General features: G+C 43.2%; 1 protein-coding gene across 4 annotated transcripts in view; it reads left to right on the top strand.

The window, feature by feature from the left end:
• Positions 1-7,556: 7,556 nt before the first annotated feature.
• ANO6 (anoctamin 6) overlaps positions 7,557-25,426 on the top strand; it is a 115,445-nt gene continuing 97,575 nt past the window's right edge. For 3 of the 4 annotated variants that reach the window (XM_014601101.3, XM_014601104.3, XM_019492779.2), the window contains exon 1: positions 7,557-7,822. In XM_014601101.3, coding sequence (XP_014456587.1) covers positions 7,744-7,822 — 79 coding nt within the window. In that variant the 5' untranslated portion in view covers positions 7,557-7,743. Of the gene's footprint in view, positions 7,823-22,430; positions 22,753-25,426 lie in introns of those variants that run through there. The other variant, XM_019492780.2, reaches the window with a different exon arrangement.

Below are 25,426 nucleotides of genomic sequence, written 5' to 3' on the forward strand. Positions count from 1 at the left end.
TAAGGAATAATTGCTTAGTCATTGGTAAGGTGCAAAAGGATCTGGATGCTACGGTAGAGTTCAACCTACCAACAGTCAGCAATCTGATACTGTTGTAAAAAAAGCAAATTTCATTCTGTCATGATTTCACAAGAGTGCCTTATGTAAGACATAGGAAACAATTTTTCCATTGCATGCAGTGTTGAGCCAAACTAAAGTACCATTTTCAGTTTGGGGCATTGTAGTTTAAGAAAGATGTAGGAAAAATAAAGAGAATCCAGAGAAGAACAACCAAACTAAAAAGAAATTTAGAAAACATGACTTGTGGGGAAATGTTGAAGGAAATGGGTTTGTTTAGTCTGGAAAAGATTGACGGGGAACATAACAGTCTTCCAATCTGTAATGGGCTGTCATAAAGGGAATGGTGATTGATTGCTGTATATGGCCACTGGGGAAAGGCCAAGAATAAATCAACTTAAATTGCAGCACAGAAGATTTAGGTTGGATGTAAGGAAAAACTATACGAGCAGTGAAACACTGGAACAGGTTACCTAAAGATGTGTATTTTTTTAACAAAGCAATCACCAGGATTTAATACTGCACACCGTGGGATAACAAGGACAGAGACAGAGGCAGGGAGATGTGAAATTGAGGGCCCTACTTTGCTGTAACTCAGCACAAAGTTCGATATAGAATGAAGAGACAAGACAAGGCAGCAAGGGCAAAGAGTGGGGGAAGGCAGCAAGAGCGGGAGCAGCCTGCTAAAGGCTTTCCAAAAGAATTCCATATATTCACAGGACTTGGGAAGACTCCCTAGGAATATTGCTGCTCCTGGCAGTCCTGACCACTAGACTTTGATGCCAGTTGTTTGAGAAAGAGGAGACCATGAGGGTGTAGAATCATTTGTGCCTTTGCTGTTGGTTCAGATATCACAGCCTTTACCATGTCCATCACCTCCAAGCCAGCCTACATCTTCACTGCATAGTCAGTGGTGAGTTTTCACACACAGTGAAGGCTGGCTTCTCCTACCATCAGGATTATGAAGTAGTGTCACATGCCCACATGCCTGAAGCTTGGTGACAAACGATTTCCACCGCTGTGGATATCAAAGGTAGATTGCTCTTCCTGTTTCTGTATCTTCACCTTATCCTTCCAGTTCTGGCTGCTGTCACCAGGGCAACACTAGTGACCACCATATATCATGCTGGAGTTTATTGCTCCTAGGTGCTGCATTTACATGTGTACCCAGAGCTGCAATACTTTAAGCTGGACAGGAGCAGCCCCAGCTCACAGGGGTCCCAGAGGGTCAGCCTGCCAGCCTAGGCAGGCAGCCTGCATGCTAAAGCACCCTTGTGCCACATCAGCCCTGTCAGCATTTACACATGCATGCACTGCTGTGCAGTAAATAATGCTGACACAAGATAATACTTGTGTTTACAACTATTAACTTATGGCGTTATTAGTTTACTGCAACCTAATAGGGCCGCATGTGTAGATGCAGAGACTTTACTGCGGAACTAATTAGACAGCTCCACAGTAAATGCCTTGTGTTGATGTGCCCAATATAATTCTGGGAGTTAGCAACGAACACCTCCCCACTAGCTCTGTGTACCTCAATGAGTTATATTTCTCCTAGGCCCATGGCGCCCTCAGCCACCATCTCTCTTCAGAGCCTGTCTGGATGTCCATATGCTTCAAGAACTCACCTGCCCCTCCAGCCAGGTAGTCCTCCACTTATTTTATCTGTGTGGCATTCAGCTTCTCCTTTGGCTTCTTTGTTCTCCAGCTACTGTTGCAGCTGCTTCACCAGCAATAACTCACCAGCCTCTGTAGCTTCCCCTGTGCAGCTATGCTTGTTTTCAGCAGGTGCCATCTCAGAAACTCCAAATAAATGAACACAGGCCCATTCCTCTTGATTTTGCTGCTGTCAGGTCCATCATGCTGAGTCAGAGGAAACCACTTCATGAAATCCTGTAATTTAGTGGGCACACATCTCTTCTGCTTTCTGTCTGGCACTGTGTTCAGGTCTCCTGACATTGTGAAGGATTTCCTTTTCTAAAAAAGCTTGTCTTCAGAGTCATCAGAGGGGTCCACGCTTCACCAAGTAAGTGTTGTGATTCACAGCAAGAACCCTCTGCTGCTGTACATCCTTTTCTTTGTGGGGCACATGCTTTTCTACTTCATATGCTTTATAGGAGTTGGAGACATCTGCACATTCTCTTCCGGGGCATCTGGCAAAAAGTTGCCATGGCCACCATCACCTCTATCATCCCCACTACTTCCTGGTACCACAATGATTCCTCCAACTTCAAGGAAGCCCAGGACTGGGACGGGAAGCCCGGGTGCTGTAATCTCCATGGACACATTTCTATACTGTGGGGCAGAATCTCCTTCATGAGTGGCTTTAAAGAATAGTTCAGACTAACATTTGCCAGGATTGATCCAAGGGTTGGACTAGATGACCTCTTGACTTCCGTTCTTACCCTACCTTCTAATGATTTTTATGAAACCCCTACTCATGCAAGCAATCACCTTATTTTTTCTCTGGCTCTATGTACTTCCATTGCTTTGCTTTCTTCCCTTCCGAAGGATGTGAACAGATTTTTATTATTTTTATATTTTGATTAAAATTTGTAAGCAGCCCAGTGCAGCATTAGGAAGAAGATATTTTTAAACTCCCCACACTTCATTACATTAGCTTGCTTTGGCAAAATTCTGTTCATTAACTAGAGTTTACAAAACCAAATTTGTTTTAACAGATCTTCTGTTGTTATCTCCTTGACAATGAAATCGCAGCAGGGTGGTGCTGTTGCATTTTTCTCATCATCTGCTGCCTTTTTAATAAGTGCTGCACAGGAGTAACAAACTCAGGCTGCTGGGGTTTTGATGCATTGCCAAGAGTATGTACGGAAGTATGTGCATCAGGTGTAAAGTTAAGAAAAAATAGCCATACATTTTCAAAGAGTTTTATGGGAATATAAGCCACCAACTCCCATTGTCTTTTATGAAACTATGTAACTCTACTTTATGTACCTTGTGAAATTGAACACTTAGGGCTTAATGGCAAGTGAGATCTAAAGAGGTTTGTTTTTACAGAAAGTTATACATCAGAAAATGTATGGGGGAGAACAGGTATGCTGAGCTGGATCCTATAGCTGCCCTTGTTAAATAGATTCCAGGGAAAAGCATTGTGTGTAGTTCAGCAGTCTATAAAATGCTTATCTTTCCTATTATGCCATTAATTTACTTTGCAGCTTCCTAATACTATTTTCAGTCACAGAGAAACGTGGAATTAGCAATAAGGATAGTGCAGCTCCAGTGAACTAGACAGTCCACTGCATTTGCAAAGTGGTTATAGGACTGGCTATGCATTTTCTTGAATAACCTGATCTCTGTTTTGTTTTGGTTTTCGGGTTTGTTTGGAAGGAAATCTAGCAAGCACAGCAGTATTCACTTTCTGACACAGAAGCCCCTTCTGGGGCTAGAGGCTTGATCCAGGTGGATTCAGGGATGGTGCACCCATGTACATGTGGATGCACCCCTCTTCTGACATTGTGTTCAGATACTCCAAGCACAAAGGGAACCCCAGAGCCATTCCTGACATGCTCCTGCCCTGCTGGAGTGGGTATGTGGGGAACCAGCTAGAGACAGTGGTGGTAGTACAGATTCCTGATTCTGGTTCATGCTTTGAAACAGCAGGGAGCACCGGGGGTGGAGAGGGCATGAGAGAAGGGAGCATGGCTAAAAAGAGAAACCTGCATGCCATTGCAATAGTCTCCAGCCAAGCCTAGCTCCCCACACAGCCACTCCCCACAACCCCCAGCTGGAGCAAGTAAAGAGCAGCACTGCACATTCTCCCAAAACATTCCAATTTAAATTTATCAATAAAAGAAGTACTGCCATTTCAAATATTGACAAGAAGGTCTCATTTCTTGGACCCACTGCAACAATAGGCCCCTGTGTGGTGTCCCACCCACATCTGTTTAATGAAACACAGACTGCTCCTTGAGGGAGCAAAAGAAGCAAATAGCTTCTGGATTTGTTCATTAGCATAGTGTTAATAATTTACTAGATAGGCTGTCAGACTTTAAGCAACCCAAGCATTGTGGGCCACTCAGCCTCTGGTACCAGCAGTGTGAATTGCAATAGCTTGGACACACAAATGTCATGCTCAGATATAGAAAATAGGGGTCTAGTAAAAACCTCTCTCCTCCTTTTCACCTGCAACAGCAGGTTTCCTTGACCTAATCTTTCAACACCATTCTCAACTAGCCTGTTTTCTGTCAACTTCTCTACCACTAGCTCTTATTCCTTTTTAAGCTCAGATCCTTTTACAATTCCCAATGCCACTAGCATATAGCCAGATCACTCATTTGGCTTTAGCACTTCTCTATTTTCCTTTTGAACAAGCAGAGTGGATTGGATCCACGTGCCTACATGGGAATGCTGGCTGATACAACTTCTGCCATTTAATAAACACTTTCACTGTGACAGAACTGAGGTACAGAGGAAGGAGAACATTGTGACAATTCTGCCTTTCCCCCCTGAATAGATTCCCTTTTCACAGCTGTATTACCCTTGTTACATATGTAGACTCAAGATTTTCCCAAGTGTTGAGTATTTGGAGTACCTTGGTTTTTGGATGTTCAATTTGAGGCATCATAAAGGTTACCTGATTTGATTTTCAGAGGGTGGATTCTCAAAACAAATGGAAGCACCTATATGATACTATTGTCACAACCCAGTGATTTTGGTGCCTCGGCACAGTGGAATTTTCCCGCCACATGAGAGCCTCTTGCAAAAGTAAAGGCCTTCTGTTGCTGCAGAAAACCCCCGGTGCAAGAGAGTTCCCGCCATTCGGATGTAAATTTGTGTCCCGCTATTGGCCAGTTCTAAATTATGCACACGTAGCGGCTAGTAATTGGCTTGCTGGCTGTTTAAAAATTAGCGCAACTTCCTCCCAAGTCGGAGAACTTTGAGCACGCTGCAGAGTGCTTCTGAAGAGATCTGACTCGTGGCTGAGCTAATCAATAGCCTGATCATCTATCGATTCGTCTCCCCGTCGCTGAGCGCAATCCCAGATGTATTCCTTTCCCTGCCGGCCCGATTTGTAGACAGATGAGCTGGCCTGAGCCCTGCCAGCTGGAACAACTAACGTGGTTGTTCAGACGACCGGACCGTTTCCTGTCGCAACAGCAAGCGACGTAAGTAAAGTTTTACAACCATAAAGCTTTCTCGGCCTCTCTATTCAGCAGCCCGCCCCAACTAACGAGTAATTATTGAATCACCTCGAGTCGGCTTTGGCCGTCCGAGACAACTATATGATACTAAAGTAGTTTGTATGTGTGTGTGTTTTACTGGATTCTGCGGGGGTGGGGAGGGGTGTGGTTTAGGGGCAGTGACTTTAAGGTAGTTTCCATAGACATACAGTCTAGGGGCAGAAATTACACATAAACCAGTATAAGTGATCAGAAACCAGTTCTTATCTGTAGCACAATGGAAGTTCAGTACACATAAACCTCTTTCAAAATGGCCAAAACTGGTTTAAGATAAACCTGGATAGATGTAGTATCAAACTTAACTGATTAGGTTAAATCAGTTTATTGAACTTCTGTCCCAGATCCCCTCCAGATTCAAGTTAACTCACAGTCTCCCGGTATCCCAGGATGCTTTGCACCTCCCCCAGAAACCCCTGTTGCAGGGTGGGTGAACTAGCCTTGTCCCAAGCTGTCTGCTGCAGCTGAGCAGGGACATGTGCTCTAGCACTCCCTGGGTTCTGTCCTAGGCCACTGCAGGCAGGTGGCTGCATTTCTGGAATCAAAAGTAAATGTCTGTTTACTTGCTCATTGGTTCAATCTATGCAGCTTAGACTAACCTGCGAAATTGAATTGATTCAATGCAGTTTAGGGGGGCCCTACCAGGACTGAGCCCCCAAATTTCTCTCACAGGCCTTGCTTCTGACGCTTTGAACTTAAGACACATTTGGGCAATACCTTGTCTTAGTTATATAGTGCCTACCACTGTGATTCTCAGCATTTTTTGGACTCAAGGCACCCATCAATGGACTTGAGGCACCTCTCCATTAACTTTGGTGAATTGTTGGTGCCCAATTTCAAAATGATATATTACAGTGCTTACCCCTTTGTAGAGGAGCTGGGTAATGAAGGTGAAGGGCAAGCCTAAGCCTGTACTTATCTGCTTAGTTGAGAATCACTGGCCAAGCAGAATGGGACGTATTCTACCTCAAGAGAAATAAAGCAGAATTATTTGCTGGATTATGACCAGTTCCAGAAGTCTCTAGGAAATCCAGTCTTTGTTGCACATGTAAATCAGTCCAGCTGTTTGTTACACACATGCTTTTCATTTCACACATACAGGGACATGGATTTATATACAGGGATAATGGCATGGCCATCATAGAGGTGGCTAGGGTGGCCACCATAGAGGACAGTCCAGTTGTCCTCTGTCCTCTATTGATATGAAGAAACCCAACACCTTTATGTCCTCTATTTTTCTCTTGAAAAGTCTTGAAGAGAAAAATAGAGGACATAAAGGTGTCAGGTTTTGTATCAATAGAGGACAGAGTGGCAGAAAACCAGACTGTCCTCTGTGATGGCCACCCTAGGCCCAGCATTTTAACTGCAATCCCCATTTTCCCTCCCAGCCTCCTGACCCCTTTGAAAACAGGTATAGGTAGGAGGAAGGTCTGTTTTGCTAACTTGGCTTCTGCCCCTGGGTACGGACCAGAAAAGCCCAGGGACGGTTCATAGGGAGACCTTCGGTTTTTCACTCAGCTCCAGTTGGATAATCTGGCTGGTCTGTGTGCGACAGGGTCCAGCAGCTCAAGGATGCCTATGCCTAAGGTAGAAAGCAGGAGGGGAGGGGGTCAACCTCTGCCCTATCTGCTCGAAGACTGAGTGTAGGGAGTATGTGATGTGCCAGACTAAAGAGTCTGGGATGGAGGGTGCTTGCCTGTAATATCTGGGGGCATCCAAACCCCAAGACCTCTGGGCTTGGGCCCGCAGGTAGGATGCCTGCCCATGGACTTGGGATCAGGACTTGTGGTAGAGGTGATATCTTTTACTAGGCCAACTAGATTTTTGCAAAACAAAAATAAAAAAAATCTTTAATTGCAAGTTTTCAGGCACAAGCAGTCTTCTTCAGGCACAGGAGAAAAGACTGCAGCAGTCCTCCTGGGTAGAAATGAAAGTTTGTATGGGTCTGAAGTCCCAGGGTGATGGGGCGGGGATGGAGGATGCCTGCCTGTTGTAGCGCCATCCAGGGCGTCCAGAACAATTGAGTTCTGGAAACTCAAGCCATATGATTTGGAGCTGCTTTGGCTAATTCGATCTGGAACACGAAAGATATTAACCAAAAAAAAATCTGCTGTGTTACAAACAAGAGCGATGTCCCCAGCCTGGACTTCCGCTGCTCGCGGCTCGTCTAAAGGCAAGAGCAGAGACTCGCCCTCGTCCCCGCCCTGCGGCCCATCAGTCACCCTGCCCGGAGGGTGGAGGCCCTTGGTTGTGGCTGCGTTTTGTGTCTCCAGCCGCCCCCTTCCCTCCCTCCCCGCCCCTCGCGCTCCCGCCGCTGCGCTGCCGGGCTGGGCTGGGCGGGAGAGAGCGGGCGGCTCCGGCTGGGCTCGCCGCTGCTCCGCATCGCGCGCCGCCGCCTTCCAGCGACCCTGCTCCGGGGCCAGGACAGCCCGTGTGCCAGCCTGCTCCGGCCCTGAAGGGGAGGGCTGGCGGCAGAGCCGGGGGAAGGATGGCTGCGCTGAACCAGGACGTGCTAGTGGAAGTGGAAGAAGAGGACGAGGACGAGGACGAAGAGGATGGGGATGTTGGTGAGTAAAAGGCATCTGAGCGGGGGGCGGGAGCCCCTCCAGAAATCAAGGAAGTTCACTACAGCAAGCGCTCGGAGGGCTTTCGTAGCAGAGCGCACAAGGCTCCGCCGCAAAGAAAAAGTGAAAGCTTCCTTTGCTCCGTAGCAGGATTTTCAAGTCTCTTCTCGGGGAGGGGCAGAAGCAGGGGCAAGGGATACCGCTTTCTGTGCTTCATTCTCACTTGACCCCCGCCCCCCCACAACACCTCACTTTCTGACTTGTCATACTAGACCGCGGACCCAGGGACGTTTCTTCTGGAGTTTATTTAGGTGACATTGAAAGTCAGCATTTTTTTTTTTAGTATTAATCATGTAATATGACTGAGGCCAAGGCGGCGCTTAAACATGTAATTCCTTTTAAAGTCCCAAATGCTGGCTTGAATGAACGAAAGTGTCCCTGAAGTGTGTGGGTGGGAGGCTAGGGTCGAAAGGTGCCTGGTTTACAGGTAAGTAGCTAGTGAGACAGTCATAGTGTGATTTAACCCAGTTCTGTGAGTTTAAAGCACAGCATCCGAGTTTTCATTACAAAGGTGGAACAAAGAATGTGGAATGAATGTCCTTGCTAGCAATGCATATAGAAGTGTATTTTCTTCAGCAGGTAGTCTGGAAGTAATTTGGTTCTTTTCATTCTTTCATATATTCAAGGCATTTTGGTATGTGTAAGTATACAGAAAACCCTTGATAGCACAATGCATTAAGTATGAAGAGAGGAACATAGTGATGTAGCCAGGATCTCAGAACATGTACGGAGCCTTTAAGGGTGGAGAAGTGAAATAAAGTTGGCTCAGTATTTCTGGAAAATGGAAAGAATGGCATTTCCACAACACACAGACAGAGAGGATCCCCTGAGGCTTATCTGGACTGTGCAATTGGCATCAGCTTCAAGAGCTAGCAACTTGTGCTTCCTCTTTGCCAGACTTAATATGCCTTTATTTGACAGCTAAGCAAGATAGAAGGGGAAAAAAAAGAATCAAAAGGAAAGGCATGAACAGAGTAGGGAGAAGATTGGCCCAGCGTACAAAGATTTGCCACTCAAAATGCAAACTGTCTGCCAGAATGGTAGATACTAAAATAATCAGAGAGCTGTATGTTGAACAAGATGATACATCAGCCCCTACAGCAGGGGTGGGCAAAATGTGGCCCGGGGGCTGGATGTGGCCCACCAGGCCATTCTATCCAGCCCGCGGGGCCCCTAAAGAATTTAGAAAATTAATATTAATCTGCCCTGGGCTGCCTGTCATGTGGCCCTCAATGGCTTGCCAAAACTCAGTAAGCAGCCCTCTGCCCAAAATAATTGCCCTCCCCTGCCTTATACGAACAGACACTCTCCAGAACAATTACTTTTGTATTTACTGTTGAACTAAATGCTGTTTATAGACACATGGGTCAGATACTCAAGATGGTGCAAATGGATGTGTCACCATTTGTTTCAAAGCTGCTTTACACCAGATTTAGATCTGGATCTGGTCCTGTGGTCTGGGATTTTGATGGCCATGGCATCCAAAAGCCTTTTATTTTCGCAGTAGTTGTTATAAGAAATAAAATAACTCAAAAAGTGTAGATGTTATCTTTGTGAGTTGTACATTCAAGTAGAGAAGACTAGGTATGAGATATGGTCCTGTAGTCATCAAAGATAATGGATCAACTTTTCACACTGTTTCTAAATGTTATCAAATAAATAGGATTCTTGTCATTAATATTGAAAAACTAATGAAGAATTTTATGGATAACTACAGAATTTTGACATTTTCATTACATTGGGATTGATTTTCAAGTTGAAAAACAGCAGTAGTGGAGACAGTAGCAGTGTTTGATACTTATAAAGTTGTAGCTGTCGGTAAGTATGAACTCATGGTAAAGTATTCTTTGCTAACACAAATGATGAAAAGACAAAAATAATTTTTCCTACTAGGAGTGACCCAGAGGGACAAAATTTAATACTGTTCCGCTTAATAGAGGGTGGAGCAGCTCTTCAGTATGTTAATGAACGCATCTCTGGTTTTCCATCTTCTACCCCAGATAACAGCTAAGCTGTTTTCTGCTCAGGGCTGTGTATCATATCAAGCTGTGTTTGGGTCCCAAACCAAACTAAGCATGAGTTGCTTGCAGGAGACAGGAGTTTGGAATATCAATGATATATTGGAAGTTTGACAAAAAAAAGTGAGCAGTGGTGATCTCACAAATTATTACACAGAGAAATTTCACCATGCAGCTTTGTTGAAACTGTTATTCGGCCTTGTAAAGTTGCATTTTCTACTAATACAAGTATTTCAGCTCACATAACTGATTTTTTTCTACATAAATTATAAAGCAAACTATGGACAGGAAGTTCAGCAACAAAGTCGCATTAGTGGGAGAGGATAGAAGTTCATGATTGTTTCTAATTTTACCATGCAAGTGTGCTTCTGTTATATGCACACAAAAAGCATCCCTTGCTTTAGAATTAAATAGGATTTATCAGGTGGTGCTCACTTTATTTCAGTTGCAGTTTGGCTTGAGTAGGGATCCAGGGTCTGGAATTCAGATTGGGTTTTCATTAAGCTAGAGGAATATTTTTCCTGTAGCTTGATTAGAGAGACACCTCTATTTTATTTAGAGGCAAGTTGCTATCAAAATGGTAGTTACATTTGTAACATTATTATGTTTCTGAAATTTCTAGTACCAGACAAAAAATGGTGAAATGGGTGTCAAGGTCAATCACAGGAGAAGCTGAAACTCTCAAAACAAGTAATTTGTTATCTAGAAGCCCTTGAAATGATTTAGTAAGACAGAGCTTAGGAAAATGTAAATGTTTATTAGGATCATACCACAGACTATATGATACTAAAATAGTTTGTATATGTGTGTGTTTTACTGGATTCTGTGGGGGGGAGGAGGAGGTGTGGTTTAGGGGCAGTGACTTAAAGATAGTTTCCATAGACGTACAGTCTAGGGACAGAAATTACACATAAACCAGTATAAGTGATCAGAAACCAGTTCTTATCTGTAACACAATGGAAGTTCAGCGCACATAAACCTCTTTCAAAATGGCCAAAACTGGTTTAAGATAAACCTGGATGGATGTAGTATCAGACTTAACTGATTAGGTTAAATCAGTTTATTGAACTTCTGTCCCAGATCCCCTCCAGATTTGAGTTAACTCACAGTCCCCCAGCATCCCAGGATGCTTTGCACCTCCCCTACAAACCCCTGTTGCAGGATGGGTGAACTAGCTGTCTGCTCCAGCTGAGCAGAGAGGTGTGCTCTAGCACTCCCTGGGTTCTGGCCTAGGCCACTGTAGGCAGGTGACTGCATTTCTGGAATCAAAAGTAAATGTCTGTTTACTTGCTCATTGGTTCAATCTATGCAGCTTAGACTAACCTGCGAAATTGAATTGATTCAACCTTGGGCTTTCTGACTGTACTTAGCCTTAGTATAAGTGATTGTCATCTTAACCATTCAGCATTGCATCCTTTTCACTTGCTTGGGATAGTTTGCTCTTTGTTCTATTGTTTTTGCTTCATCCTGTGACTCCAGTCTAACTTTTGGACCCTCTTCAAGAAACTAAATGTTCTATTTGAACTTGAACTCTTGGGCCTCATTGTCTCGTTTGTCCTGTATATGTGTTGCTATAATCATGAAAACATCTTTTGGATATGATGCTAGTTTAACCACATAGAAGATGAACTAATTCATACCTTTTTTCCTTGTGTCAGGCCAGTTGCCTGCTGGTGAGAATTCTATTTCTTCTTTTAGAAAATGAATTCACAGTTGACCTGATTGGTCAGCATACATTTTTCCTAGTTCTTACTCCATTATTCTAGTTATTTCTCCCTGTCCTGTGCTGAACCTTTTAGCCTTTGTATCCATTGCATTGGTGCTTTTGAAATTTATCAGAGATCTTCACTAGCTGCCTAGCCCAGTTATGAATCCAGCATGTCTTTCTCTTAGTCTTCAAGATCGTCTGTAGAAGTGCACTCTTCTCCAGTCTCGTTTCTTCCTGTGTAGGTACTGCACCCAGCACAATTGGCCTGTAATGGTTATGTACAGTAATATAACTCTACACTATGAAGTAATATAAATGAAGAAAAGTACTTATAGTTATTCTTCACCTCATTAATTTTTCTCTTTATTCTATTCTCCCCTCTTTGCCTTCTGTTCTATAAAACAATAAATTATATGTATGAGTATATAAATGTCTCCAATAGCAGAGACAAATATAAATCTTCTCATTTCCTAAAATATAACTGATTTTCTTCTGTAGTTTATTGAAGGACACAATTGTGGAAACTTTGAAGACATTTTCTTCTGCTCTATGGGCCCAAAAGTAAATCTTACCATCATAACAAAGTAAACATCCTTATCAATTTCATTTTCACAGGGAGATGTTTTCCTTAGTGCTTCATACATGCAGGGATGTGAATTTCTACAATATAATCTAATGTCCTATCAACTTCTGTCATGCCTGTTGTCTTTCAATTTCATTTCTCATGTTTTATAATTTAACTAAAAATGAATTAAGCCATATTTTGGTCAGCCCTTGTCTTGAAAAACACTGCAGAGCAATTCTGTCTGTTGCAGAATCATTGGAAAGAGACCAGGAGGCAGTTCAGTTTCCTATTTAGTCAAACATATCAGGCTGAGCAAATGTAGAGTGGGGTTGAAGGGTTAATATTGCAACTACTTCTGCTACATTGTATTTTACCGTTTTAGATTCATGGTGGAATACTGATGGAAGTCACCTGCCGGTAGAAAACAGCAGCCAAAAACAAGTGAAAGCAAATTATTTTTGTACTTCAGCTATAGAAAGTGCCTTCTTATTTAATAAAACTTTTATAGTGCAGCTTTAGTGTTTTTTCAATATTGGAGAGAACATGACTGTTGATATAATGTAGGCATCATTCAGCATTATAACAACAGATTTTGTTGCTGTTTAGCCAGTTTTATTGCCAACTTTGTCAAAAAGTTAGGGGAAATGTGTCACCGGGAAAAATGAATACCTTAGTTTTTATGTTAGTAGCTTCCATGTAAGCTTCCATATAAGGTGAGTGAGTCTTATCTCTGTTCTACAGCCAGGAAAACTGAGGAGCAAAGCAATGAAGTACATCCCTAATGCTATAAGAAATGGCAGAAGTGGGCTTAAAACTCAGAAATTGTCCTTCCTGTTCTTTTCTATACAGCATGCCACTTCTATAGCTTATAAAAAAAGGCAAAAACTATACATAAAGGAGCTTGATTTCTTTCTTTGCACAGTGTAGATTGGAATTTCAAGCACATATGTATGTACATATGTACAAAAATATATTAAAATGTCAGGAAGTCTGAAATTTGGAAATGTGTTTTTATTTATTATTCTTTATTATTGTACTGACTCAGCATCTTAATCTTGGATGAAGATCTCACTTTTCTAGGCCACTACAAACAAAAGATGATTCCTGTAATACCAAGTATTGTTTGTTACCTCTTGGCTAGGGAAAGAAGTTACATATAAACTGGTATAAGTGACTGGAAACCAGTTCAAATCTGTAGCACAACAGAAGTCCAGTGCACAAAGTGCTTTCAAAATGACCAAAATCAATTTAAGATAAACCTGGATGGATGTATCAGACTTAACTGATTTAGGTTAAATTGGTTAATTGAACTTCTGTCCCGGATCCCCTCCAAATCCAAGGTAACTCACAGTTCCCCAGCATCCCAGGATGCTTTGTACGTCCCCACAATCCCCACCTTGCAAGTTGGGTGGGCTAGTCTTGGCCCAAGCTATCTGCTCCAGCTGAGCAGGGAGGTATGCTCTAGCACCCCCCTGGCTACTGCCCTGGGCCACTGCAGGCGTGTGGCTACATTTCCAGAATCAAAAGTGAATGTCTCTTCACTTGCATATCAGTTCAATTTATGCAATTTAAACTAACTTGTGAAGATTGAATCAGTTCAGCCATGGACTCTTTGACTGTCTGTACTTAGCCTTTGTGTTCGCTGCTTGCTTCTCCTTAAATACATCTGACCCTTTCTTCCTCTCCTTTTACTTCAACTGTTCTACTTTTTCACTCTTCCTATTTGTTTCACATTCACTTACCCATTTGTGTCATTTGTAAATTTTACCAACAATGAAAAATGGAGCTGAACGAGCTGCACGAGACGAATCGCCCATGCAGTTCATCAGCCGCTTTTATTGCTGGCTGGGAACATTGCCAGCCAATGGCGTAATCCAAAGTTGCTGCCCGGCTGATTTAAAAGCCGGCAGTGGGGAAATGGAGAGGAGGGCAGCACTACCGGGACCAGTAGGCAAGGCTGCTCCCCAGGCTGCACACAGACTGTGTTGGCAGCTGGGGAACAATACAGACAGGGATCCGACGGAGGGGCCCAGAATTTATTGAAGGAGGCATCAAGCTGGCCTGGCAGGGCAGCCAGGCCAAGGAGAAAGGCATCGAGGGACGTTGGAGCTACAGACACTGGACTTGAGCGGGGTGGGCTGCAGCCCTGTACCCCAGTTGTTCCTTTTTCTTTCTTCTTAAATCGTTTTGAGTTTTTGCAGGGCCCTGAAGGAGGGAGAGGGGCCAAGGACAGCCTTCACAGGCCAGGAGGAGCCAGAACAGCACAGCAGGTAGCAGTGTAGTGAAGGAAGACTTGGTGCTTTGGCTGGGATGATCCAAAGTCCTGTGGTCATCTCTCACAGAAAGAGGCCAGGTGATGAGTGAGGAGAAGAGGAGGCAGGTGAAGACATCAGAAGGGCAAGTCAGCGATCCAACATCTGGCCGTTCTGAGGGTTGGCACATGGCTGGGGTGTAGGGGAGGTGGAGCCCCAAGAACGCCTGCTAAGGGCAGCGCCCCATCTGCAAGGAGTGGCAAGAAGGAGCCCCAACACTGAAGGAAAAGACCAAGTCATGGCAGGCGAGTATCGGGGCCTCCGGGGTGATCATGACCCAAGGTCAAGGTCACCGGAACACATCCTGCGGCCGACACTGGGTGCACGCTCCAAAGCGGCAAGAGAGTGGCTCCACGAGGCCAGACAGATGCAGTGATCATAACAATTCTTGAATTATAAAGAGGTCAGCAACCTGAAAAAGGTGGAAAATAAGCCAATACTTCTAGAAAAATGGGAAAGGATTTAACATAGGAAACTATTCTAGAACACTCCAGACATATCAAAGAGAAGGCCAAAACCTCATGAATTTGTGTAACCATTAAAGAACAGTATGGCAAAATACCTCATCAGTGGTACCTAACTATTTGAACTAAGGTAAATGTATGAAAAAGTGAGCCAGAAGTACTGGAGAGGGTATGGGGACCTCACTGTAAATATTGTAGATACAAAAACAGCAAGTAGAATTTTTCAAGATTGAGGTACAAGTTAGGCTACCCACAGACGCGATATTGACTCTTTAGGTCACCGTCCAAAGTTGATTACTATAGGAAGAACCCCTTGATAAAATACGCTACCAGTAGCCATGGATATGATAGCTTATTTTTTGAAAAAGGACAAGTCCTAAAAAGTCAGTAGAACTGGGAGAGATATGGGAAATCCTTTCAATGAAAAAATGACAAGGGTTTAATTAGGGTCAAATTAATTTTATGATGTATAGTTACAATTTTTGCAATTTGAATAAATAGCATTAAGAGGTTGAACAAACATAAAGCTTTTACAAAGAATAAATACAGATTCTGAATAAGATGTGTTAATACACTCATGGAAACTTCACCTATATTAGTAATGACAAGTAGAATGTTCTTTTTTCCCCAGAAAAAGATCATCATCCTTGTTCAAATACAGTTTATAGTATCCTTTAAGCCACTTCATCTTGATGCTTTTTGGCACTCATGCCCTGTAATTTCATAGGAAATGATGGCTTGGATGCTGAAGATTTGCCAAACCTGAAAGGATAGCTAATGCCAAAACTGAGGTTTTCACTGCTATACTTTAAAAAAGTCAAGGATTAACACTTGAACTATATGTAAGAATATTTACTTACAGCAAATGTAACTGGCCTTGTAATTATTTCCCGCTTTCCCCCTACCCATATAATTGGAAGGATTTTTCTTTGATTGTTTGTATTCCACAGTTTCAGAGGATTTGCTCTGTGTGACTGAAGGGGAGGGGAAGATATTAGACAAGCCTGGCCTGGCAGGAACAAGACAGGAAGAGGGCTCTCGGTTTGAAAGCGTTAGGAGCAAGCTAAAGAAATTAAGCCTGTTGCACCTGATGTAAGAAAGCACATTTTTCAAAACACAGCTGAAGACTTTGAGACTATAAATTCACCACAAGTGTATATTTTAACAAGATAAGCATTTGAACAGAATGAGGAAACACAAGAAAGTGTGTCTGTGTTAGGATGCATGGTGCAACTCAAGTTCTGTAATGTATAACATAGAAAGCTGAACTTCCTTTATCTCTATTGTTTGTTGCTTTAGTAGCATCTGTACCCATAATGTCTGTGACTTTTGTAACATCAAAAGTATTGGTCTATGAAATACATACATTATTAAACAGCTTCTTGACCCATGCATTTAATGCCTGAAAAATGAGAAACAATTCCCATGGTGATGTCCATAACATCACATAACAAACCTACAAAAAGCTATCCAAATTCAGCTTTTAACATTATTAAAGTAAGATAGCTTCCCAAATAAATGAAATGTGTGGTGGTCAACCTGCTCCTCTGTTGATGTAATTAAGATGAAAATACATGAAGTCACTGTTCGGGTTTGGCATTAGAATACAAGTATGAAGCTAGAGTACACCTTGTTTTTAGGTATCTGTTGGAGACTGACATGAAAGCCTTATTGTGCTTTGTGGCACATTAATCACTATATTGGAGGCCATATGAAAACAGAAAGGAAGTTTTCTCCTTTTAGCTTCTTCATGATGTGCTTTCAAGCTATTATGTGAATGTGGTATTGTTGGCTACAAATGTCCAACTCGGGATCCTTAAAATTCTGGTTTATTAGGCGGATTGAAGCACTGTAATGAAGTTAAATCATAAACCTTGGGGCTGGTCCCCACACACACACACACACACGCGCGCGCGCGCGCACACACACAGTAGCGAGCTACAAGAGTCAGGTATACCTATCCCACAGGCGCTGGAGTCTGCCATCGATGGCCAGTCGAGGCTTCTTCCAGTGTGGTTTTATCCTCCAGAAGGGGATCGCTGGCTGGTCCTTCTGGCTGGACAGGTCGGGTGCTGGTCAAGTTGGAGATCAAGAGGGCGCCGCTGAGGGTCACTTTTCACTGCTTTTTTATCTGTCCTTGGCAGACTTTGGTGACTCCCCAGTTTTCAGGTTTGCCCAATCCAGGGGTCATTGACCCTCGTGGGACTCCCCCCTCGGTGGCTACTGGATGGCATCTGTCAGTCCCAGGGGTCATCCGCATGTACGTGCAGGTTTGGGAGTCCGTTGATGAATTTTGAATAGGGCTCTGGGAGCGGCCGATCTGGAGATGTTCAGCCCAGAAGTTGGTCCCTGGCATTGATTAACTCAGACCAGGGCTTCTAGCCCTTGAACAGTGACGTTTAGAGATTTCCCGGTTGCTACATTATCTTCTATTGATTTCTTCTGCTGGTTGATCTACAGTTTTCCTAGGTGTTAATTGCTGCCTGCTACTGTGTTACGCATTCAATCACTGATTCACTCGCTCTTTCAGGGGACCGCCTGATACAGGGAAGCGGCAGTTTGACTCCTGCCCTTGTTAACATTGTTACAATGTATAACTTACTTCTGAAACTGAACACACCTAGTTGAAAGTTGAAAGGTGAGGAGTATAAAATATAAGCTACAAAAGTAATGCCATGGCACACAAATAGATAAAAATACCAAAATACAAGGGGAGATCCAAAATGCACACATACAAATTTTAAAACACAATTCCTTATCTTAAAGTGAAAGAAAGAGGAAGGAAGAAAAGGTAGAAGAGGAAAAACATACCCAAGGAGGGGAGAGCAACTGCAGGCAAGAGGAAAAGGGGGTTTCTGCTACAGTATGTCCTTCTGTAACCTGAACTATCACCAAGCGTAGAGTTTTCCCCTCACAAATTTATCTAAGTAAAGCAACTGTTTGTGTGTGGAATCTTTTATTTAGTTTACCATACATGCTTTACTCAAGAATCCCTCCTTTCTGCCTGATTGTGCTTTATTACGGGATGTGTATATTGACTGCTCCCTGGAGAATTATATTAATATCTGAAACATACCAGCTTGCTCATATAGTTTAGTTTTCCCACTGTGTTTGTTTTCTGTCCCAAAGTCTCTGCAGCAAAAACGAGATGCCCTGATCCCTGTCTGGACTTCTAGAATGAAATCTTGGTCCCATTAAGGTCTGTTAAGAATCTCTTGTTCACAACAGTAAGACTGGATTTTATCCCAGGTCTCAAGAGGTGTCCTCTTCTCCACTGGGAACACTGAAGACACCGTTGCCCCCTCTTCTGTGTGTACTCAGTACTACTGACATGAATCAGGAGGCACAATTGGGCCCTGGTTTTTACCCACAGTAATATTGTACTTAACAGGATGAACTCAGAGAAAGGTTTTTCTCTACAGTGCTGTCACCTGATTGACATAAATGCCCCATTTGCTGTGCCAGTCTTTGTGCAGCAATTAAATGATTAATGGGCACTGTGACAGGACCAGCCCTGGTGCCCCCTGGTGGCCACCTTAATCCTGCCGTACTGCAACTCCTCAGTTTCTCATCTGCCATGCCTCAGTATTAAATGTTATCTTACATTGGGAGATTGTTCCCACACCAAGCCCTGCAGTGATTCTATTGATGCTACTCTTAGTCAGACTCTGGATCCTATGCGTTTCTCTCTGGGGCTCCAACCCCTCCAAGCTCAGTCCCTCTGGGGCTCCGAACCCTCCAAACATCAGGTCTCTGAAACTAGACCCTAATTGTGGCCCCATGGTCCAGTTGTCTTAAGGGCTATCATCATGGCCTCTAGCTACCTCCATAGCCACAGCCATGCAGATATTACTTGTCTTGTCATGCACCAAGGTCTCTGGTCTGATGCTCTGGCCCACAGGGTCCCTGACCCTGGCTGGACCACTAGACCTTCCCCTTAGCCCTGTACTGGGTTCAGCCCTGAGTCCTCAGTTCTTCAGGGCTAGCTGCTATCTTCTACCTCTAAAGTGGGGGTGGGCAATTATTTTAGGCGGAGGGCTGCTTGATGAGTTTTGGCGAGCTGTCGAGGGCTGCATGGGTAGCCCCGCCCCTTCATTTTCCCCACCCTGTGGTTGCCATCTTGGGACTGGATGTCCCACCCCCTGACCATTGCCACCGGAAGTCCCTCCCCTTGCACAACTTACCACGTAGCAAGGGGTTGTGACCCCTCTAACATCCTGCCCCAGCAATGGGGTTTCAGGGGCATCAGACCTGCCCCAGAACTTTCCCCCTTCTTGTGCCAGCTGGTCCCAAAAGGAGGCTCCGCTACTGCTTCTGCTGGCCAGTGCCGACCCAGTCGGGCTCGCCCCATCCCCAGCAGCACCTGGGAAGCTGGCGTTAGCCGCATGCTGCTCCGGATGGGATGGACCTGGCCGGGTCTTCCACAGCCAGCAGAAGTGGCGGTGGAGCCATGTGCTGCTCGGGACTGACTGGTGCAGGTAGGGGGAAAATGCAGCTGAGCTTCTGCCACTCCAGCTGGGTTCATCCTGTCCCAAGCAGCATACAGCTCCGCCGCCACCTCTCCTCCCTCATGCTGACTGGGCCAGAGCTGCAGCGCAGCTGCTGCTTCCCCTCCCCAGTGCAGGCCCATCCCGACCCTGCATGGCCCAAGCTGCACAGCACGGCACAGGGAAAGCCTGTCCAGCAGCCACTTTCCTGGGCTTACCTGCAGGGCAGGGCCCTTTCCAGTCCCATGCAGCAAAGCAGAACCCGGCCCAGACACTTTTTCCCCTTACCGGCACCACAGGTTCTGGCCCAGCTCCCCCGCCCCTCTCCAGCTGCAAACGTGGCCTGAGCCGGGGCGGGGCGGAGCAAGGCCAGCTGAATTGGGCTGAGGTCATGGTTGGTTGCCTCGCAACCAACCATGGTTGCGAGGAACCCAAGGAAACAGCCTGAGGTGCTGCAGCCAGTGGCTGGTGCCGCTGGAGCCTTTTAGCGAGGCAGCTGCCATTACATGGGTTTTGAAGAGGCTCTGCGGGCTGGAGGGAAGTGCTTGGTGGGCTGGATTTGGCCCATGGGCCATATTTTGCCCACCCCTGCTCTAAAGTACTTGGCATCAGCCTCTCACAGCCTGCTGGGTCCCAGACACTTGCAGGGCTCAGTCCATATAACACAGGCTGCCTCCCAAGGCATCCCACTCATGGCTTTTACTGCCCTTATAGCTACACTCAGACGTCCAATACTATACCTGCCAGTACTCAAACTAAGGTGCCCTCTGGGGTTCCCTGCTTCAGGGAACAAGGTCCCAGCAAACTCCTACCCTCTACCTGCTGACTTCTTGCATCTTACCCTGGTATCTGCATTGCCTGGTTTCCCCTCTCTAGCAGCACTGGCTAATAGTTCCACCCTCAGCAGATATCAGGACCAGACTAAGTTCTCTATCTCAGAAGCTGAGTTCCTAGTATGCTGGGGCTCCACCCTTTCTGGTGATAAAGCCTCAACTTTGCCCAGGGGTTTCTTCTTAGCCCACTACCCAGCTGCTCTGACCTACTACAGGCAGCTCTCAGGTGCTGCAGCTTAAGCCACTGAGCTGAAGTCATTGCTCTCTTACCTACCTGGAGCCTTAGCTGCCTGTGGCCATGCAGCTAGCTCTCAAGCAGTCCCCTTTTAACTCCTATCTGTAGCTTCCCCTGGCTGCTTACTTCTCTTCAGCCAGTGCTTGCTCAGCTGCCTGTACTGCCTTGCAGCCCTCTAATGCTCCCCTCTCATTCTCCAAGTTGCAGGGTTTAGGAGACTTTCCAACAGGCATAATATTATTTAATTTAAAAAGGCTTATGTAAAGACCAAAGGCTAGTTGTTTTGTATGTGGTCATAGCTATTAGTAACGTTTTCATGTCATGTTTGTAGACAGGAAAAATCCAAATCAGGTTAGTCTTTCATCAAAAGGAGCAGAAAGACTAACTGGTTTAGAGAGAGACTTTGTGTAAATATCTAATTAATGCATGTTCTGATTGGAAAATTGCTGAAAAATATATTACAGCATAAATTAGTTTTCATTTTTGGCCAGGATAGACTGGGTTGGGGCATGGCTTTTTTGGCCCACTTTTTCTAGGGCCTTCCTCAAGAGAGGCAAGCAGGCTGAATAGGGCTGCTTGGATACCTTGGTAGCTGCCTCAGGTTCCTTATGCTCCTTATGGAGAGTCCGGTGACCATCACACCAAGACCTTCAGTGCATACACTTAGGCAAGAGTATGGAGGAGTGGAGGCTGTCCTAGAACTATTATCCTCCCTCCTGCTCCTGGGAGCAATGTTGGCAAGCACTAAGATCTTCTCTAAAGCACTTAAAGATTGTGTTACAAGGGGCGGGACCTCGTTATCTCATCTATGTTAAAGGGTGGAATAGAGTAAAATCCTGTCAGTCTGACAGTTATTCATCTGTAACTTGATCCTTTAATTTCTTTCACAAAATACAAATCATGCAGAATGCTCAAACTTCCATATGATTAACCCATTACGCTACTTCTCATCTGTCAGATACTGCTCACTACTCAATACCCTTCTCAAATACTGCTTTTATAGAAAAAGGAATAACTGTTTTTTTATCTAAAAAGAATGATAGAGCGGAATGCCACTGAACTGAGTATTAAGTACTGTATTCTGTAAATATTTAATGTGTCCAGTTCTTTATGTCCCTTACGGAGTCCTGCAACCATCACACCAAGACCTTCAGTGCATAGGCCTAGACAAGAGTATGAAGGAATGGAGGCTGTCCTCCCTTTAGACCATTGAGACTGAGTCCAAAGTTCAGACCGAGTTCATTCATTCAGTGCCTCAGTAGCTGTAGCTTCTGCCAGAAAGCAACAGATTAGAGCTGCTGTTGACTATCTAATGTCAGAGAAAGCATAAATTAACTGAATGTTATATATTTCAGGGGTGTAGGTTGTAGCTGTGTTGGTCTAAGAACATAGGCAGACAAGATTGTTTGGATAAATCCGATATTTTTTGGGGGGTAAATCCAATATCCAAAAAAAGATATTGAATTTACCCGAAGAACCTTATCTGAACTTTATATGGTACAGTTGCAAATATGCTAGAGTTCAGATGCTCTTCTTCAAATGCTCTGATTTTATGCCTTGTATATCTCACTTTCAAAATAGTCTAAAAAGGCTGAATAAGAAAATTTTCAATTTAACATTTATATTAAATATTTGTCACTTAAACTACTAATCACTACTACTTTCTAACTGAAAAGCAAAGGTTTGTAGTGGCTGCCAAGAGTTCTAGGTTTTGTTTTTTCTTGTATTTTCTCTTCCTTAAAGTTTTCTTGTGGAAAGATTTCCCCCCACCCTGCCACATTAGTCTGGTTAGTCAGGTTCTTCAGCATTTTTAAAAATGTAGTTTCCCATGGCACATTAAATATTTACATAATATAGCACTTAATACTTGCTTCAATGGCACTCTGCTCCAACACTCTTTTACAGGAAAAACAGCAGTCATTCCTTATTCTGTAAAAGTATTTGAGAAGGGCTCTGACAGATGAAAGGTAGCATAGTGGGTTAAACATATGGAAGTTTGAGTGTTATACATTATTTCTATTCTGTGAAGGAAATGAAAGGATCAAGTTACAGATGAATAACTGTCGGATTCACAGGATTTTACTCTGTGTTTTCTGCCCTTTAACATGGATAAGATGACGAAGTTCTGCCCCTTGTAACACAGCCAATCTTGAAGTGCTTTAGAGAAGATCTTAGTGCTTGCCAACATTGCTGCCAGCAGAGTCCACAGAACAATCCATGAACTACCACTGCTTCAGGGAACAACTGCCAGGTAAGGGAGCCAGCTTGAAGGATCTCAGCAAAAAGGAAATGTGATTGGTAGTAGGTCTGCCTTGATTTATCAGTGGGAACATTGCGTTGGGCAGGGAATATAGAGCTGGTAGATTCTTTTTGGAAAGAGTATTTTACTCAGGAAATGTCACATGTATCACAGATTAAGATGGAAAACTTTAGGAAGCCCATTGTTAAAATCTTGGCAATATATTATTGGGAAAATGCCTATAGTCATTACTTTTGTTGTTAAAAACTATGAAAGCTTCTCAGAATTTCACTCTGTGAGTATATTCAGTGATGATGCAAACAGGACCATACCTGTCTTTGGCCAGCAAGGTTCTTTGAGGAGATGTGATATATTTTATTAGATTAATTGAGCAGTTGGAAAAAAGTTCTTAGCAAGCTTTCGGGCACAGTCACCCTTCATCAGACATAGGGAGTCTCTGCTGGTCTGAGACTCCAAGGAATGAGAGAAGCTAAAAGTGTGGCAACTTAGACCAACATGACTACAACCAAGAACCCAGCATATCTGGCTTTGCTACTAACTTATTGCTAATGTCAGTGGAAGTCCATTGTTTGCATTGATGGAATACTTTGCATTTGAGCAATGGAGAGAAGCAGTAGGGCGGGACAGGTTGTATGCTGAAGAATTTGTAAGGGAGAAGAGATTCCAGTGAAAAGATAGGAAGGTTGGCAGTATAGTTGTATCTAGAGATAAGCAGACAGAACAAAAATAATCTTTCTAACTATTCAAATGAATAAAACCCATCAGTATACTTTGCTGCTATTCAGAACCTCTTTATGAATTATTTATGAGTTTGTGTATGCTCTTGTTCACAAAAATGTTCAGGGAAAGCAAAAATATTGCAAATGCTAATGTGAATTAATATAACAGGAGAAGCATTGTCACAGCTCTCTTTGATTCACAGAGAAGGCCCAATTAATTGTAAATAGTGAACAGATTTGTAAAAGCCATAACTTGCTCGTGGTTAACAGAAATGAGACAGACACTCTTTCTGCCGGTAATCCAGAGGTCTTCCAGAGCAGGAACAGAAATGTTATGGCGGGACTAAGGGTATGCCACAGTATTTATAATGCATCTTGAAGATAAAATACTTTAAATTACAAACATGCTCGTAATCCTCAGTAGAAATCATGACTGATCTTCAGGGCCGGTCCAACTGTTATGCAAACTAGGCAGTCGCCTAGAGTGCCAAAATCTGGGGGGAGGCACCAAAATTATATGCAGAACAAAATAACAGGAATATCATTCTAAATAACAGCCCTGGCCAGCTGTTATAATTGTGTTAGGGTTAATGAAAAGTGTGAAACAATCGATAAAAATGTTTTGTTGTTATTGTTTTAGTGCTCATTTTGAATATCAAATAAGTACATGTAAAAATTCATTCTAGACTCCTTATTTTCCTCTATGTTGGAAGTGGTGGGGGCACCGAGGTACACAATTCACCTAGGGTGCCACTTAACCTTGGACCGGCCCTGCTGATCTTGGTAATTTACCAATGGGGGGAGGGGAGATTTGTTTTTAATGTAAATTATTTCCCGCAAATTTCTATTGCTCTCTCTTGATTAATCAATAGAGACAGAGATAATAGTATGAAGTAAAGCAAGATCACAAGGATTTTCTAGAATGCTGTAGCATTTCTAAAGAGTTTTATGAGTTTGTTAGTGTAATATTACTTAATATAGTTGAAATTTGTTTCTCTCCATCTCTTTTTAGAAGGAATAAGTGGCTTAATTTCTAAATACTCACTAAAAGTAAAGATCAGGTCACTGATTGCAATAGGATTTGAACAATTTTTGTGATAAGTGCTACTCATAAGAATTGCAGAACCCATCCCTTAATGAAAATATTCTCCTCATTACATATTTCATTATCTTAATACTGCACTGTAGTATTTAGTGTATTTCATTCAGAAATGGTTATCTTAGAGAAAAAAATCAAATCCATATTGTTACTTCCTGCTCTGTAAAAGACAAATAAATAGAAATGCATATGGACTGCATTAAGAAGAAATTACTCAAAACCCACCTATTAGCACTTAAAACTTAAAAATGTAATTTTGTAATGCTCTATTTAAAAACAAAACAAAACAAAATAGAAAACCAATATAGCCTGATGGAAAAGGAAGCCATATCTTACCTAAATATAACATTTCAGAACAAATCCCTTAATGCTGATAAAATGATGGAGGAAAAATGTTGCAGGGATAATGTGGTCTGGTCAAATAGAACTCCAGCGGCTGTTTCATACATACTGGTCTTGGAGGACTTATGCATTCACTCTGTCTATTCACAGAAATATAAGGCTTTAGGTAAAGAAGCTGATAATTATGCTTACTTCAGCTCCTAGGGAAAAATGAGATGATTCCTTGCATTGCAAAAACTAGAAAATACTTTCTGATTAGAGGACTAAATTGTCTATTTTTTCATGAATCTGGGGACCAGTTTTGCAAATATTTATATGCATGCAGAGAAGTAGTAATGTGAATTGTGCATAAATGTTTACAGCATCAGATTATGAGGTTTATATTTCTGTATTCAAAGTAATTTGAATTTAAAATATTCCTTTTCTCAAATCTTACATAACATTTAGTTGTATAAATATCTTAAAGCAAATATAAATTAAACTTATTACAGAGCTGAAGTATATC

The sequence above is a fragment of the Alligator mississippiensis genome, chromosome 4 (assembly GCF_030867095.1).
Source record: "Alligator mississippiensis isolate rAllMis1 chromosome 4, rAllMis1, whole genome shotgun sequence".
In the NCBI taxonomy this organism is placed as follows: domain Eukaryota; kingdom Metazoa; phylum Chordata; order Crocodylia; family Alligatoridae; genus Alligator; species Alligator mississippiensis.